Consider the following 16,896-nt stretch of genomic DNA (forward strand, 5'->3'; position numbering starts at 1 on the left):
TGCTCTGGAATGCTGAAACTCAAATAAAAATAGTGTAAACTCTAAAGATGAACTGTTGATTTATTTTTGGTGAATAGGCTTCAGAATAAAAAGACAGAGCGAGGCACCGATGGTTTGGTGTCGACAGCGGTGAACAGAGAAGAGCATGCAGGCGGAGACGAGGCTCACGCTGTGTGCCGAGCGACAGATGAGTGCACTAACGTGATGGACAGACAGACAGACAAACGGACGGATGGAAGCAACGACGGCGAGTCCAACAGCAGTGCAAGTGGAGTGAAGGCATTTCCATACGAACCTGGCTTTAAAATACAGGGCTGTCAAAAGAACAGTCACACGTGACACAACGTAAGAAACCAACCAGCCAAACGCTTTCAACTGCAGTTCTCATAGATTCTCTAAAACTCTAAAAATGCAAATCTGTCTCTGCCTGTCAACAAACATAACACTGTATACAAAACAGAACAAAAATAAAAAAGGTAGGCATGTCAATAAATCCACCATTTGACTGTTAATACAGTGAAAGTAAAAGTGAACAGATGTTATCCAAGCCAGAGGATCTACCTGAGGCGGGGTGGGGGCAGAGTGCACTGACGGCGGCACAGTGCTCAGAGAGTGGGAATGAAATGATGGAGGAAAAGGAACAGATATGCAGGGGAGACTACTTTCAAACCTCAGAGTAAAGATGCTGATGCTTCGCTTTTGTAAAATTGTCCCGTTTCCATTTAAATTTAAAGGGAATTTTGAATCAATGTTAGAAATGTTGCAATAAATCGAATGTGAAATAGCGCTTTTCCATCGGTTGGGTAGAGGAAATACACATTTGAAAAAGGCAGAAGAGGAGTGGGCATGTCACTGACAGAAAGGCGCCCACATCATGGTGCCTTCAAAGTTATTTGGTAACTTTTTAAATAGGCTCTGGTGGTGGAGGAGGTCTACTCTCTGCTACGCCTCAAACGCCTTCAGATCCCTCGCGGCATTTTGTGTTCCTGCTCAGCTCGAACAGGTGCGTGACTGATCAGAGACAACTGGACGCTCCAAGAAAAACAAAAAGCTTCCAATAGGGCTATTGCTATTAATAAAGTTGAGGTTCTCCTTAAAGCCATTGAGAGGAGGGCAGATATGTACAATACTCAACAGGTAAATGATTTCCAGGTATTCAGTCCAGTAGGGCTGAAAACGGTTGCATAACGTCAAAACAAAGTATCATGTTATGTTAAATGTATGTTAAAATTTGCTGTATCGATTCAGACACTGAAACATTAAAATTGGAAAATACCCTGTGTTGTATGCCCAGCCGACTGACAGCACAGGTTTAAAATAATAACAGGAATTGTATCAGAATACTGATTAGTCAGTGAGTTTTTATTTTTCTGTTCCTTTTTTATTTAGTTGATTTGAAGCACTTTGTATACTGTTTTAGTAAAGTTCATTTAACACTAACTATTTTATTTTAACATATGTGTCTGTTGGTTCTGAGGCTGCCCGCTGCATATTGCTCTGGGATGGGGATGGAGGTTCAAGGTGGAGGGAGACAGGGATGGAGGTTGGAGAAGTAGAGGATGGATCTCAGAGTAGTAGAGTAGTAGTGATCAGGAAACAGTTCTTAGTACTACGCAGTTAACACATGCAGTGCAATAACAGTGTTAAGAGAAAGAAGACCAAAACAAGAGACAGAGGAGGACAAATAAAGAGTTTCCCAATAAAAGTACCACAGACCTCTAGCTGCCTACAGATCACACACAGTAAGTGGCGGGGGGGCGGGGCTCAGAGGGTCTGGGCTGCAGCGCCCGCCGGCGGCTCGATGACCTCGGACCGGGTTACGGCGAGGCCGCGACGCTACCGACCTGGAAAATAGACCGGGTGTGATCGCACCACAGCTGCTTATGATGTCCAGGTTACAGCACTTTCCACTGTCACAACAAGGAATAAAAGTTACATTTTGGGATCTGAGAAGGGACCGTAGCTGTCTGGCTCAGAGTAAAAGTTCATTCATTTGGCTGCTGGTGACTTCTGCTATCGGCTTCTGTCCAGCTTTAGGGTTGCATGTATTTTCCAGGTAGTAAATGTCTCATTTGGGTTCGAAGCCTCCGTGTCAGAGCTGCAGTTAAACCCTCGGTGTCCGCCCCACGTAAACAATAGCGCAGGAGCAGAAAGATCGAGGTGAGCAGGAAACCTCTCGAACATCCACACGACCTCTCAGGAGTGGGAAGCTTTGCTTATCTTCTCAAATGTAATGAAAAATTGGCCTTTGGGTGTATTTTGGTGAATATTTGTTGATTTTTCGGGGGGGATATTTATATATTTGAAAAGGTGCAGTGCGTAGAATTTACGGAACAGACTTGGAATGGAATCCCATACTTCTCACTTAACAACCTACCTGTTTAACGGCCGGTCTGTATTGTACGCCGCCGTGTACAATACAGCTATGCACGTGCTGCGCGCGCGACGTCTCAGCATCAAGCATCGCATCTCGTCACCGTTCTCAGTCTCGTTCCCGCACTCTGTCAGTATTCACTACACTAGTGTTGGCAATCGCCACGCCCCCTTACCGTGAAATACCACCCACACGCGCGCGCACGCACGCACGCACACACACGCACACACACACACACACACACACACACACACGCACGCACACGCACACGCACACACACACACACACACACACACACACACACACACACACACACACACACACACACACACACACACACACACGCCCCCTTACAGTGAAATAAAACAGGTCACCACTTATCAACAAATTTGCTTCATGACCTGGTTGTAGGAACAAAATTTGGTCGTTAAGTGAGGAGTACCCGTATTATATTCATAAGTATGTTTTAACTACTGCATAATACCATGGAAATAAGAATCGGTGTTGGCGGTACCTTAGAATGAGCCGTTTTTATCTACATAGGGAGTGGGTACACTTTCACGGAGAGCGCCATGTTGTACCGCCATGTTTCTACAGTAGCCCAGCATGGACAAACCAACCACTGGCTCTAGAGAGGGGCCTTTCGCGTTTTTCGTGGCCACTGTCTCCTCCACGGAAGCCGCCATGTTGGACCGCCATGGGGAGGGGTATTCAGTGGGTTAGGATCTGCAGCCTCACCGCTAGATGCCACTAAATTCTACACACTGCACCTTTAAGTGTTGGAAGTTTTGCTCTGTTCTTGGTCCAACTAATGGACGGAATTAAAATCTATTTATCTGCAGATGTGGTTTGTGAGCTACAGGATAAAATGGCCTGGTTCAATCCATTTCAGGTGAGCCATGTAACACAGTATGTAATAGGTTTGGGAAGATTTACAATTAAATTGTCAACCGGTTGACAATGATGACAGACTATTTTTTTTAATCCACCAGGAGAAATCTGAGCATTGAAACGGTGTAAGAGCAGTTTACTGTGTTCTGAAACAGTGAAGAGGGAGGGAGGGAGGGAGGGAGGGAGGGGGCAGAGTCTCTCTCCCTCTCCGCTCAGAGCTGTCGAGTAACACCTTGTGATCGGATCTCACTTCCCCGCTGTATATGCAGATCTTGTGATTATAAAATAGCAATAAGGTATAGATTTATTTTGTTTCTTTAGTTTCTTACTTGTATGGAAATTGAAAAAGGTAAACCTAACTCTGAGTCCCTGCCCCCCCCCCCCCACATTCTATTTCTCCCGTGCCTGTGTTTTTATTTTACATCAATTTGTTTGGCAGGGGTTACAACAAAGTGAAATTTCATCAAGTGATGATGAGGACACTTGATAAAAATTAAGACAGCAATTTTGTGTTATTACATAATGTGTTGAATTATTACATTGTCATCATAAAAAGTTGAAACCCCCGCTGTACATAATAATCACCATAATGGGGAATAATTATGATATAATTATATTATTAATTATATAATTATAATAATTATCACAAAACGGAGCCAAAATTATTATTTATTGCTTTTCAGATGTTTATATAAATGTGTCTAATGTGGGTGTTAATATATAATAAAGGTCAAATGGATTCAAGTTTGACAAGTTCGAACAAATGTAGCTTAAATGCATAATGCTTTGTTACAAGCTAATTACCAAATTATATTTTGCTTTCACCTTATTTGAATCTTTCTGGTAATAAAAATATCCACTACACTGAAGAGAGGCCAGCGGACTGCGACGACCGGCGCCTGCTCACCGTTACGCATCAGGAAGAGGGGGATGGAGTGAGGGGGAGAGAGAGAGAGAAGAGGAGGAGGAGAGCTGCCTGCGCTATTATCCACCAGCCTCTTGAGCGTAAAATGCAGTCCCAGTTGCACAAGCACCATGCCAGCACAGAATGACAGAGGGTACTGTACACCGAATCACTGTGTAGTAGGGAGGGAGCGAGAGAGAGGGAGAGCGAGAGAGAGAGAGAGAGAGGGTGAGAGAGAAAGACAGAAGCGTTACAAGGACCCTAGAGATATGAGTAGGAAAGCAGAGCGTGCAGATACAAACCGGGTCGCTGCTGCTTTAGCTAAATGGGCCAAATCGCTGCAGGAGAGAAACGTCCAACAGCCCAAGTTGTGTACAATAAGAGAACTGTCCTACAAGAACACCAACAATAAGTACAAGTACACGACACACACACACGCTGAGTCACACACGGTGTCACCGCTCACAGCGTTTTAAAGGTGAGGCTCTTCTGCTGCACAGAGTGGATGAAGCACCGACGCCCGGCGTTCACCAATCCATCTGATAAGATACATTCCAACGCTCTGCTCCTGCTGTGAGAGGTGACTCCACACCATTATTCAAGTTAATCCTGATCTTTTTGTGCTATCAAAAGAATTATTTTTATCATGTTCCCATCAAATTTAAAGCCAATGTCAGGTTGGGTAATTTGCATTTGGAACAAAGGGTCATGTTTCGATCAGTATCCCTATCGTTCAGATGGCTCATGAAACAATTGAATAAGGACATACAGGTACTCCTCACTCAACGACCAAGTTTTATATATATATTTATTTATTTATTTATTTATACATACAGGTACTCCTCAGTTAAGGACCTACCTGTTTAACAACCGTTCAGACTTACAACCAGCTCTCTGACAAGTCTGAATTGTAAACTGTGTACAATATGAAGCATCTCATCACCCTTTATACACTATAAACACACACTATATACACTAGAAATATAATGTATACATTACATATACTGTATATACATACACACTGCATATACACTATATAGAACCTTTATACACTGTATATATTCTATATACACTGTATACATCTCATCACCATTCTCAATCTCAGTCCCGCAGTCTGTCAGTATTCACTACATCAGCCACACTACGCCACGCCCCCTTACCCTAAAATAACACTATATACACCAGTTAAACCACCCCCCATACCCTAAAATAACACTATATACACCAGTGAAACCACCCCCCTTACCCTAAAATAACACTATATACACCAGTGAAACCACCCCCCTTACCCTAAAATAACACGGGTCCTCGCCATCAACCAATTTGCTTAACGACCTGGTGCTAGAAACGGAATTCGGTCATTAAGTGAGAAGTACCTGTACATACGTTTTAAAGATAATCATAACAATTTCTGACAACTTTTTAGCGCATCATCTGATGTGTATTACAAAAATATTTCACAGAACAAAGTCTGGACCCTGAACAGCCTGTCAACGTCACGCGCCAGTGCTTTACCCACTCTGGACTTTCACACTGATCTCCTCTCATGATGGACGACTAATGATGGCTTACGGGGGACTAGAAGACATTTTAAGGAGTTCACAAGTTAAAAACTAGGATCTGTCAAGTATGTGATCCTTACCTAAAGGTCTCTAGAGGGTGGACAGGCCTGTGGGGAGTTGAGGGGCTATAACATTATCGGACATCAGACGGGATATACACATTGGGAGGAACACTGGATGCAGCTAGACACACAGAAGGGCGGAAAGGGGCGTGGCTCTGCTATCTCCCTGGACCAATCATCCACTCTCACAGCGGCTTGGATGGACGGTGTAACAGGCGTGACCTTACCGATTCGATGGGCTTGTCCAGAGAGGCTTGCTCCAGCTCCAGCTGACCCTCCTCATACTGGTCAAAGTGATTTCCACCCTGAAACACAGAGAAAATATGGGGTTAAGCCCTCCAGGAAATCAGGATTTGTATTGGCAATAATTCATGCAAATTCAATGCCATTACATATGTCTTCATTGGTACAATTTTTTTGTTTGTGCCCACCCCCCCTCCCAATATGTTATTGAAAAAAAAAACAAAAAAAAAAAACGTTTTAAACTTTTGTGACTAAAGTAAAACGGACAGGATTCAGACCAGTTGTGCGCACCGGGTGCGTTGCATTACATTTCACTGCATATATGTATGAAAGTATGTATATGTATGTGACAAATAAAAATCTTGAATCTTGAATCTTGTTCTGGAGCTGCAAGCAAACTTCATGTGTGTGGACCAAAAAAAAAAAAAAAAAAAAAAAAACAGGGAATAGGTTTTTGACTGACTTAGTGGTGAGGAAGGAATGTCAACATTTAAATCTCGCCAGCTTACTATGCATGTCACATGTAAATAAAATGTTTTTCTTATTCATTGCATTTGTCTTTTTACGATGTGTTTATTACACATGCGCATATTGCATATTTAATCCCATTCATATTAGTCAAGAACACATATTAGCCTTTTGATTATTATACTCTTATTAGCCTCATATTAACAACACTCCACCAGACCAGGGTCTGCGGGGCAGGAGGGGTGCGAGTGATTCGGGTTCGACTTGCTTGGAGGACTCGCAACCCACACCCCGCAATTTCAACTGCAATTGCCAACAGCATATGTTGTTGGGTGGGGGTCGGTGTAGGGGCGTGGTTGGTTTTGGTTGGAGTCCTGGTGGCTTGCGCCTGGTAGCTTATGATGTGCTGACCTGGCAGGGCTGCGGAGAGCGGCTTTGGGGCACTTTCCACGACATAATACCAACCTTATACACCAGAACCATATTGGGATAAGTCCGGCACACACACACACGCACGCACGCACGCACGCGCATTCCTCTCCTTTTCTCCCTCATTTGTTGTCATAACTACGTGACCAGTTGTTGTCTCAGTTTTCCTGGACCTAATTCACTGTTTTTCAATACATGTTGTCGTCCAATGTTGATGTTTTTGTGTAAATGTTTGTTTCTATGTTTATTTGTCTCACCGTGGTGATTCACGATAAATAGTTCTCCAAAGAGGGGGGGGGGTGGGTGGTGGTGGTTGTGTGCTCTTGTCATCCTACAGGTCATCACAGGACAGAGTTATTGCAGCGGTTGTTGATGATTTAAGAATGAATAAAGAGCTGCGTTGCAGGTTGACAAGTTCAACTCCACTTGCAGACTAACTCTGTCCTAGATGCAATGGAACAAATACTCTGTGTTGAATGTCCAGCATGCTGACAGCACAGGTTTAAAATGTAATCAGTTTTTCACTAAAATCCTGCTTTAAATGTAGATCAATATGGATCAACTTGAACCAGCAGATGTCTGAGATGTCCCGGTTCTAACGAGATCTCAACCATGTCTATTGGTTCAGCGGTTGTCGTGTTCCTGACACTTTTAGCCTGAAAAATGCCAAAGAGAATAATGATGGACCCCTTATAATATCTGTTCTGCTTAAACAGAGTACACCAACTTTTTTTAAATTTGTGAATTACTCAGCCTGTGCTTTGGGTTACATTCAGTGAAGCTTACAGTTTAACATTTCACTGGATTAACTGATTTATGTCAGCTGGGGAACCTATCAACGCTTCCTGAGGCTGTGACAAAGAGAAACCAGATTTGCTCGCGATCCGCTTGGTTTCATAGCGGAATTGGGAGGGAACAAAACGTGGTTGTGAGCCGGTCTGAGTGTGACTCGGGTGAGTAATACGCCTGTTGTGGCCTCAGTGTTTAGTGTCTGGAAGGACAGTTTCCTTGGCGATCACTACCATCAACAGAGTTCCTCCTGACGGGGTGTCAAACATTACAGAGAGAAGATACAAAAAAACATGTTTGATGCAAAGACGTCAAGATGTCGAAGAAAAACACCACTCGTACAAAACTGTCTTACAGTTAAGAATCAAACCAAGAGACTCCCAGACTGGCTAAACTTCAAATTCTTATAAATGTATTGAATAAGAATGTGACATTTTTGTCAAAAGCCTTTATCTCCTGATGTTCAGTGTCAAAACAGTAGAGGTGGTATCTGATAGTGGTGTGGTCATTTCTCCATTCTAAGATGCACATCGATGCGGACGTGAACGCTTCTGCATCGATTGAGTGACAGTGATAATGGGAAAAACAACCCTACCCGACCACTAATTTATAATGAACATATTTTGTTGTAATTAAAATAGCAGCCTACACAAAATAATGGCCTACCTTTATTGTTGATTTTTCAGCTTTGGATAAAGTTACGTCTGCTCACGCAGTTACGCAGAAACGTTGCTCTCTTGCATTGAATTGTGGGATTGTGGGCATTACTTTTAAATGTTGGGAGATATGGCAGAGAGAGGCAGTGATCAGCATCAAGTGACAAAAAAAGCTCTCAGTATTATGACCTTTACAAGATGCACGCTGTGTGAAAAATCTGCCACACAAAAATAAAATACTTTGGTAATACAACTAAGCACAAGTTTTGAGCACAAGTTCCTAGTTCTGTGATTCAATCGGGTTGAGCTTTTCTCCGGTTCTGTCGCATCTAATCTAAACTTTCACTTATTTCACTTTATCAAGACACCAACATCTGCTTCTGAACAAATTTGAAGCGAGAAATAATCAATCGAGTTGAACCCTTCTCATGTTAGATCTACAAGGCCTCATTTAAAAGTTTGTTCCCAATTACACCGCAGTGGCTGGAGCAGCACATAGGTTGGAGCACCATGGGATAGGGCGGGGCCTGTTTTTTTTTTGTTTTCAATTACAGAAAGGTCAGAAAATAAAATACAAATAATAAAATAAATAAAACTCCGCTTTTGTTTGGCGAAAAGCCGAGCAGATGGTGCGCCGCAGCCCATCGTGGAGACACACACAATACATAGATTTCCAACGTCCGCAGTTTTGTCGGGGACAGTTGGTATTAATTCCGCTTTCCTTTAAAAGGTTTGTGCTGGTCTGTGAAGCCAACAGAGCACTTCCCATGATTACCTCTTAGGTTTGATGTGAGCGGGTCCGGTGGCGCTCCAGCCGTGGGTGGGAGTTGGCTTCCTTCATGTTTTCTGACATGTGCAGCCCACAAAAAACTGACTGGGTTGTCTTATTTCAGCTTTATCAGGATGTGGTGAGAGTTCAAACAAAAATAAATAAATAATTTTTCCTGGTTACAAATGTAATGTATTAAAAAGCCGCTTTGGACAAAAGCATCTGCAAAATAATTTTCATTTAAAATAAGTGCACTACAGACAGAGTGCAGATCGACTCAAGCAAACAGAGACAAAGCAGACAACATCAGTGTAAAACAAATGTTCAATTAAGTTCAGTAATTTTGTGTCTCAATTGTTATTATTATTAAATGTTGTATATTTTAATGTTGTAAATGTTATTAAAAATAAATAACACAGTATCGGCATGATATATCGATCGGCTGCCTTGCTCTCTTAACACGGGCCATTGAAACCCCATATGGGTCAACCACTCAAGCCCATCTCTGCCTCTCACTGAGGATCCTTTGAACCGGGGGCGTGTCCATGAAGTCACATCCTCTCCAGGCTGTCCAAGAGATACATGTGCATCCCAGGTACAAGCGTGTCTGCGGAGAGAGGTTTGTTTCTCCACTGCAGGAGATGGGGTCACTGCAGAAAGAAGCACTCTCAAACCACAACACGTCGATCACCTTGTGTTCTTACACAAGAACCTACAAATTCCCAAATGCTGAGCAGTGAGCAATTTTGTACTTGAAATTTTTTACTTCTACTGAAAAGGTCAAAAAGGTAGGTTTACATGGATACTGGGATTGAACATTTTCACACAAACACAGGTAGGCCAGGCCTATACCATTTATTTTGGTTTACAATAGAATGTTCAGACATTTGTGTAAACATTTTGATATTATTTATTTTTATTAACAAGTACCAAATAACGACACACTATCTACACTATATAAACTAGTTAGCAGTTTGATGCTATTTAGTACGGCTGCAGTCCTGTTGTCTGCAGTCATTTTTGTCACATTCAGGACATGCCCTGTCTTAGAGCTCCTATGTTTTTACTTATTTTTGTTTATTTGTTAGTTGATTTAACATGTGTGAGCTGATAATGTGAGCTGCTATGTGATTAAGTCTGATTTTTGAAAGCCGTTTCTAAATAAAAAAACGAGTATGGATTTATTTAATACTGATTGTATTAATTGATGAAAAATCAGATGTGCAGTAATACAGAAAATTGACGACGCAATGCATTGAGATGCATCGGGAATTGTTGTGCAGTCGAATTGTTAACGATGAAGGCCTGGTATTTGAGGCCAGTGAGGATTCACACCTCTAGTATCTGACCCCAGTTCATTGTTGTGTTGGTTGAAGGTTAAATTACATTGGTGCTGCAGACTAATCTACAGTCTACAGCCAACGGCTGATTCTTCCTCAGAACTGCATTCTATCTGAAACAGATAAGCAACCTCACACTACATCATTCAGCACACGCTTTTGTCCAAAGCGACTCGAAGCCCAGGAGGTGGATATTGTGGTCAGGGACAGACCATGTGTTGCTTGGCAGCGGGCAGAGAAAGGCTCTGCATACTGAACACCCAGAAGGTTGGAAGGTCTCTACGGAGCTGCAGCAGCCTCCGTCACAGAACAACTCTGCCCACACTGCTACTCACCCAAGAAATTGGGATTTGTGACTGTAATAATTCATGCAAATTCAACTTTCTTTTTTTGTAACTTCAGCCAATTATAGTTTAGAAAACAAAACCATGAGTACTAAATTATTTCCAGTTGTTTCTGTGAGAATGTGTATTATCACAGGAAGTGATGACATACCTGGACCTATCTGTTTTTTTGTATCAACAAAGCAAAGAAAAAAAAACAAAAAAAACTATTATTGAAAATAATAAATCACACATGGTCTTCAAAGTCAGCCAAAACCACTATAAGCTCAACTGTAAAGTTCAGTTTCTGTATCGGCAAGTTCCCAAGAGTGAGTTGTCTGTACTTGTACTTGTACTGTGTATTGGAGCCTTGCTAGGCAGGAGGCAATTGAATTTAGGTAAAGCAGAATAAGGCTTCGTCCACATCTACAGTATATGGGTATGTTTAAAAAAAATTTTCCCCCTCCCCGTTTTTAAAAGAATGCCTGTCACCACAAACAGTGTTTTCTGTATCTCTGTCCACAAGAGAACACAAAAACGATTGAAAACGCTCACATAAGCATGCCAGGCCAGTGGGGGGGCGATAAACCTTTATCTCACACCACAGAAGAACATTGGGAGTATGTCAGCGATGGGCTTCTTCTTGGGCGCCGAAAACAACAGCACACACAGCACGGTGTAGTTTGAGCCGCAGACGTGGATTGAGAACTATCAGGGGCAATGTATTTATACACATCTGCACGGCGGTGAGAAAATACTGTTTTAAAAAATACCCATATAAGTGTGGACGAGTCCTAAAGGTGGAGGTACAGTTAAGAACAAGTACCAGTTTTTGACCAAAAAGATGTGTTCAGAACAGGATAAGAACAAATTGACGAGTTGATCTGGGTTCTTGCAGGGTTCTCTGCCCCAGAGGCAAACTTTGTGTTTAGTCTTTCACTGGTTCTGAAAGCTCCCCTTGTCACGATTTGTCAAAATGTCCTTACGTCGCGGCAGGGGACGGACTTCTACCTCCCTTTCCTGGTCATTCAACCAACCCCTCTTCCCAGTTCAAAAAGCTTTTCCGGAGACACAACATTCATATCATGTTTTATATAAAGCGTATCTCCACAAATAAAAAGCTGTACACAAAAAAAAAGCGGTAAACAAGGCTGGATCTGAGTCAGTACGTGGGTCTTTTCCTCCACGCGCACCGCGCCTCCCGTGCGGCTCCTGTGTTGGTTCTACTAGGTTTTTATTTTAGATCTATTGTTGTTGTTTATTTCTACTTGTATGATATGAACATTTTAAACAGAGGGACGTTCTTAGCTCAGGACAGTGGATTGCATAATGGAGAGAGAGCGATATCTGGTCCACGGTGCGTCCTGGCCGTTCCCATGTCTCCCAACAAAATTGCCAGTTTATTTTAGATGTATTTATTTTGAGGAGCTGCATGGGGGCCTAAGGAGTCAATTTCACTTTTTAACATTAAATAATTTGAGTTGGACATTCGTCTAACAAAATGGTTTCCCCCCCCCAGAAAGGATCATTTCTGTCAATTATTACACTTCCAGTGTCAATAAGCTGACTATATAATACCGTTAAAATATCATTGTGAGAGCCTCGCCTAGCTATCACAGATCCCTTCTGCCTTACTCATAATATTTATAACATTGATTGGCGTTTATCAGCCATTGAAAGAACTGATACGGGGAAAGAACTATTACGGGATGCTTTATTTTATTTTTTACAAAAATGATGAGGATGGAAAAAAATATATAGTATGGAATATAAGTTCCTGTGAAAGCCTCCCAGATCTGCCAGGGGTCAGACACAGACCACATCATTGTTTTGATAGAGGCAGAAAGATATTTCCCCAAAAACATAATGAACGTTGAGTCAAGTTATGTTAAGTCACAGCTGCAAAAACAGTGAGTGTGGAAAACATGAGTAACGTGTGGCGTTCTGCTCATGTTTGGCCTGTGTCACCAACATGACCAAACTATCTGGATCCTCCGTGGCCTTCGGTACTGTACCCGGGCTGTCAAAATGTGCAAACGCACAGCAAAAATAAAGCATCAGGACATTATCTCACATCCTGAAAAACATAATGCTAAAAGAAAAAAAAAAAAAGTCCAAGACAAGATAAATAATGATTTACATCTTTATCCAATCTAGTGAAAATAACTATGGTAAGGAATTTAAAACGAAATTATATATAAAATAGATTGCATTTCATCAATCTAATATAGTGAAATGTTTTCGCCAGTTTGTGAGCACCTGGTCTACAGTATATTACAGTGATTTAGTATTATAATTATTATTATTAGAAGCAATATTACTATTATTATATCAGCAGTCTTCATGAACTGAACCGTCTCTATCACTCTACGTGTGCCATTAAATACAAAAGTGAGAACAATGAGAATAATTAATGTAAAATATAATAATAATGAAATCATAAACAATAGAAGCAGAAGCAAAGTAATCCGCTGTACATCCCAGTCTTGTACACATAACATCAGTATTACAGTGTTGTGTTTGTGGCTAAATACAAGTTGAACTACATTTTTTAGACAATTGAAAGAGTTAAAGCGCACATTAACATGACAGTGCGTTAGCCTGCAGGCTAGCTGCTGCTAGCTCGCTCCATAGACAAGCAGCGTCCCAAGGTCACAACAGGCTAGTTAGCATTAGCATCCGAGGCTCTCCGTGTAGTTGTACCGCAGTGTCGCGCTCCACGCAGCATTGTTCCCGTGACAGGGAAGTAAACCCGCTCGGAGACGCCACAACACACGGGCTAAGGCGGCTAAGCGGCGGCTAAGCGGCGGCTAAGCGGCTAGCCTGCGGTGCTAGCGCGGCTAGCGCGGCTAGCGCGTCGAGCTAAATCACACATTCGCCCGTTGTGCGACATTTTGAGACTTTTGAGACGACGCGTGTCGACAGATGCGAAGCGGTGTCTGCGGTGTGTTGTGCGGCGGACGCGCTTTACCTGGAAATCACGCTCCTCGTTGAAACGAGAGAATCTGTCAGCCATTTTCTAGCATCAGCAGCAGCAGCACTGAGCTCTGCTGCAGGGGGCGGGGTTTGTGCTGCGGGGCGGGGCTTCTGCTGCGGGGGGAGGGGCACTTGTACATGACGTCATTTAGCGACTTTACCTGCGGAAACGCTGCAAGGTGAGAAACGGGAGAAATATTTGAAAGACCTCAACAACAAAAATAAAGCAGTAACACAGTAACACCAGTAAGCAGCTTTGCATTCTCTAATGTTCTGTGTTATGGTGTGTTATGTCATATGTTATATTATTTGTCATGTTATTTGTGTTTTGTTGTGTTATGTTATATGTTGTTTGTTATGTTTTCTGTTAAGTCATTTGTGATGTTATGTGTTACATTATGTGTAAGGTTGTGTTATGTTATATGTTATGTCATGTGTTATGTTATGTGATGTGTTATGTTTTGTGTTATGTTATGTGTAGTGTTATGTGTTATGTTTTGGGTTATGTGTTGTGTTATGTTATGTGTTGGGTTATGATATATGTTATGTGTTATGTTGTTTGTTAAGTTATATGTTATGGTATGCCATGTGTTATGTTATGTCACGTGTTATGTTATTTGTTATGTCACGTGTTATGTTATTTGTTATGATATCTGTTGTGTTATTTGTTATGTGTTGTGTTATGTGTTCTATTATGTTGTGTGTATGTGTTATGTAATGTGTTATGCTATGTTGTGTGTTTTGTGTTATGTTATGTGTGGTGTTATGTCATGTGTTATGTTATGTGTTGTGTTGTGTTATGTCATGTGTTACGTTGTGTTATGTTATGTGATTCGTTGTGTTATGTTCTATATCATGTTGTGTATTATTGTTATGTGTTATGGTATGCTATGTGTAATGTTATGTGTAATGTCACATGTAATGTCACGTTATGCTATGTGTTACATCATGGGTTATGTTCTGTGTTATGTTGTGTTATGTCATGCTTTGTGTTTTGTTACTTTATGTGTTGTGTTATGTTATGTTGTGTACTATGGTATATGCCATGTGATGTTTTTTTATGTTATGTCATGTGTTATGTTATGTGTTATGTTGTGTTGTGTTATGTTATGTTTTGTGTTATGTGGTGTGCTGTGTGTTATGCTATGCTATGCTCTGTTATTTGTTATGTTATCCGATACATTGTGTTTTGTGTTATGTTGTGCATTATGTTATGTGCTATCTTATGTGTTATGTTGTGTGGCATGTGTTGTGTTATGTGTAATGTTATGTTATGTGTTATGTTATGCCATGTTATTTATGTGTTAGGTTGTGTTACGTTATGTGCTGTGTTGTGCTGTGTTATGTGTTAGGTGTAATGTTATGTGTTATGTGTTGTGTTGTGACATGTGTAGTGTTATGTTATGTTGTGTTATATTATGTTATGTTGTGTTTTGTGTTATATGTCGTGTTATGTGTTATGCTATATTATGTGTTATGTTATGTGTTACAGCATGTGTTATGTGTTGTTATTTGTTATGTTATCGGATATGTTATGTGTTGTGTTGTGTGCAATGTTATGTGTTATGTTATCTTATGTTATGTAATGTTATGTTGTGTGTTATGTGTTTTGTTATGTGATATGTTATGTTATCTCTAATGTTATGCTATTTGTTATATGCTATGTGTTGTGTTATGTGTTATGCTATGTGATATGTTATGTGTTATGTTATATGTTATGTGTTGTGTTTTGTGTTATGTTGTGGGTTGTGTTATCTGTTATGTGATATGTTGTGTTATGTTTTGTGTTGTTATATGTTATGGGTCATGTTATGTGTTATGGTATGTGTTGTGTTATGTGATATGTTGTGTTACGTTATGTTTTGTGTTGTTATGTGTTATGTTATGGGTTGTGTTATGGTATGTGTTGTGTTATATGTTATGTGTTGTGTTATGTGTTTTGTTACTTTATGTAATGTTATGTGTTATGCTGTGTTATGTGTTGTGTTGTGTTATGTGTTTTGTGTTATGTTGTGTGTTATGCTATGGGTTGTTATGTCTTATGTTATGTGTTGTGTTATGTGTTTTGCTACTTTATGTAATGTTATGCTGTGTTATGTGTTGTGTTGTGTTGTTTTATGTTGTGTGTTATGCTATGGGTTGTTAAGTCTTATGTTATGTGTTGTGTTATGTGTTTTGTGTTATGTTGTGTGTTATGCTATGGGTTGTTAAGTCTTATGTTATGTGTTGTGTTATGTGTTTTGTGTTATGTTGTGTGTTATGCTATGGGTTGTTAAGTCTTATGTTATGTGTTGTGTTATGTGTTTTGTTACTTTATGTTATGTTATGTGTTTTTTTGTGTTATGTGTTATGTGTTGTGTTATGTGTTATGGTATGTGTTGTTTTTTGTGCTATGTTATGGGCTATGTTATGTGTTGTGTGTGTGGTGTGTTGTGTGGTGTGTTGTGTTGTGTGTGGCGTGTTTTGTGGTGTGTGGTCTGTTGTGTTGTGTTGTGTGTGTGGTGTTTGTTGTGTTATGTGTGTGGTGTGTTGTGTGTTGTGTGTGGTGCGTTGTGTGGTGTGTTGTGTGGTGTGTTGTGTTGTATAGTGTTGTGTTGTGTCTTGTGTGTTATATTAACTGTTGTGTTGAATGAAGGCTCCACAGTGGACGATGTGACTTTTGTCGCATTATTACAACTATTGACGTCATTCCTTTGGTTTATCATGGCTGACACCAACATGCATCATTCAGTTGACTGGACTGCCATCCTGTGGCCACTGCTTGAACACTCAACATATGATGCAGATAAATCACAATAAAGGTGGGTTATAATTATTATTATTATTATTACTAATTGGGCTGCTCCCGTTAGGGGCCGCCACAGCGGAACATACCACCAACACCTTGTGTTCTGTGCATCTTCCTCCCTGACACCACCCGCCTGCATGTCCTCCCTCAGCACCTCCATCAAGCTTCTCTTTGGCTTCCTCTTTTCCTCTTGCCTGGCAGCTCCACCCTCAGCCTCCTTCTTCCAATGTAACTCTCATCTCTCCTCCACACGTGTCCAAACCATCTCAATCTGGCCTCTCTCACTTTTCCACCGAACTGTCCAACCTGAGCTGTCCCTCTA

The 16,896-nt window shown here is 41.1% G+C and overlaps 1 protein-coding gene across 3 annotated transcripts in view; it reads right to left on the bottom strand.

Annotated features, from left to right (window-relative positions):
- gpatch8 (G patch domain containing 8) overlaps positions 1–13,840 on the bottom strand; it is a 30,067-nt gene extending 16,227 nt beyond the window's left edge. For 2 of the 3 annotated variants that reach the window (XM_080009504.1, XM_080009505.1), the window contains exons 1-2: positions 6,021–6,091; positions 296–314 (exon numbers count right to left, since the gene is read on the bottom strand). Coding sequence is in view for 1 of the 3 variants with exons in the window: in XM_080009503.1 (XP_079865629.1) it covers positions 6,021–6,098; positions 13,782–13,826 (123 nt within the window). In the remaining 2 variants the exon portion in view is untranslated. Of the gene's footprint in view, positions 1–295; positions 315–6,020; positions 6,099–13,781 lie in introns of those variants that run through there. The other variant, XM_080009503.1, reaches the window with a different exon arrangement.
- Positions 13,841–16,896: the final 3,056 nt, after the last annotated feature.

The sequence above is a fragment of the Zeus faber genome (genome assembly GCF_960531495.2).
Source record: "Zeus faber genome assembly, chromosome: 11".
NCBI lineage: Eukaryota > Metazoa > Chordata > Actinopteri > Zeiformes > Zeidae > Zeus > Zeus faber.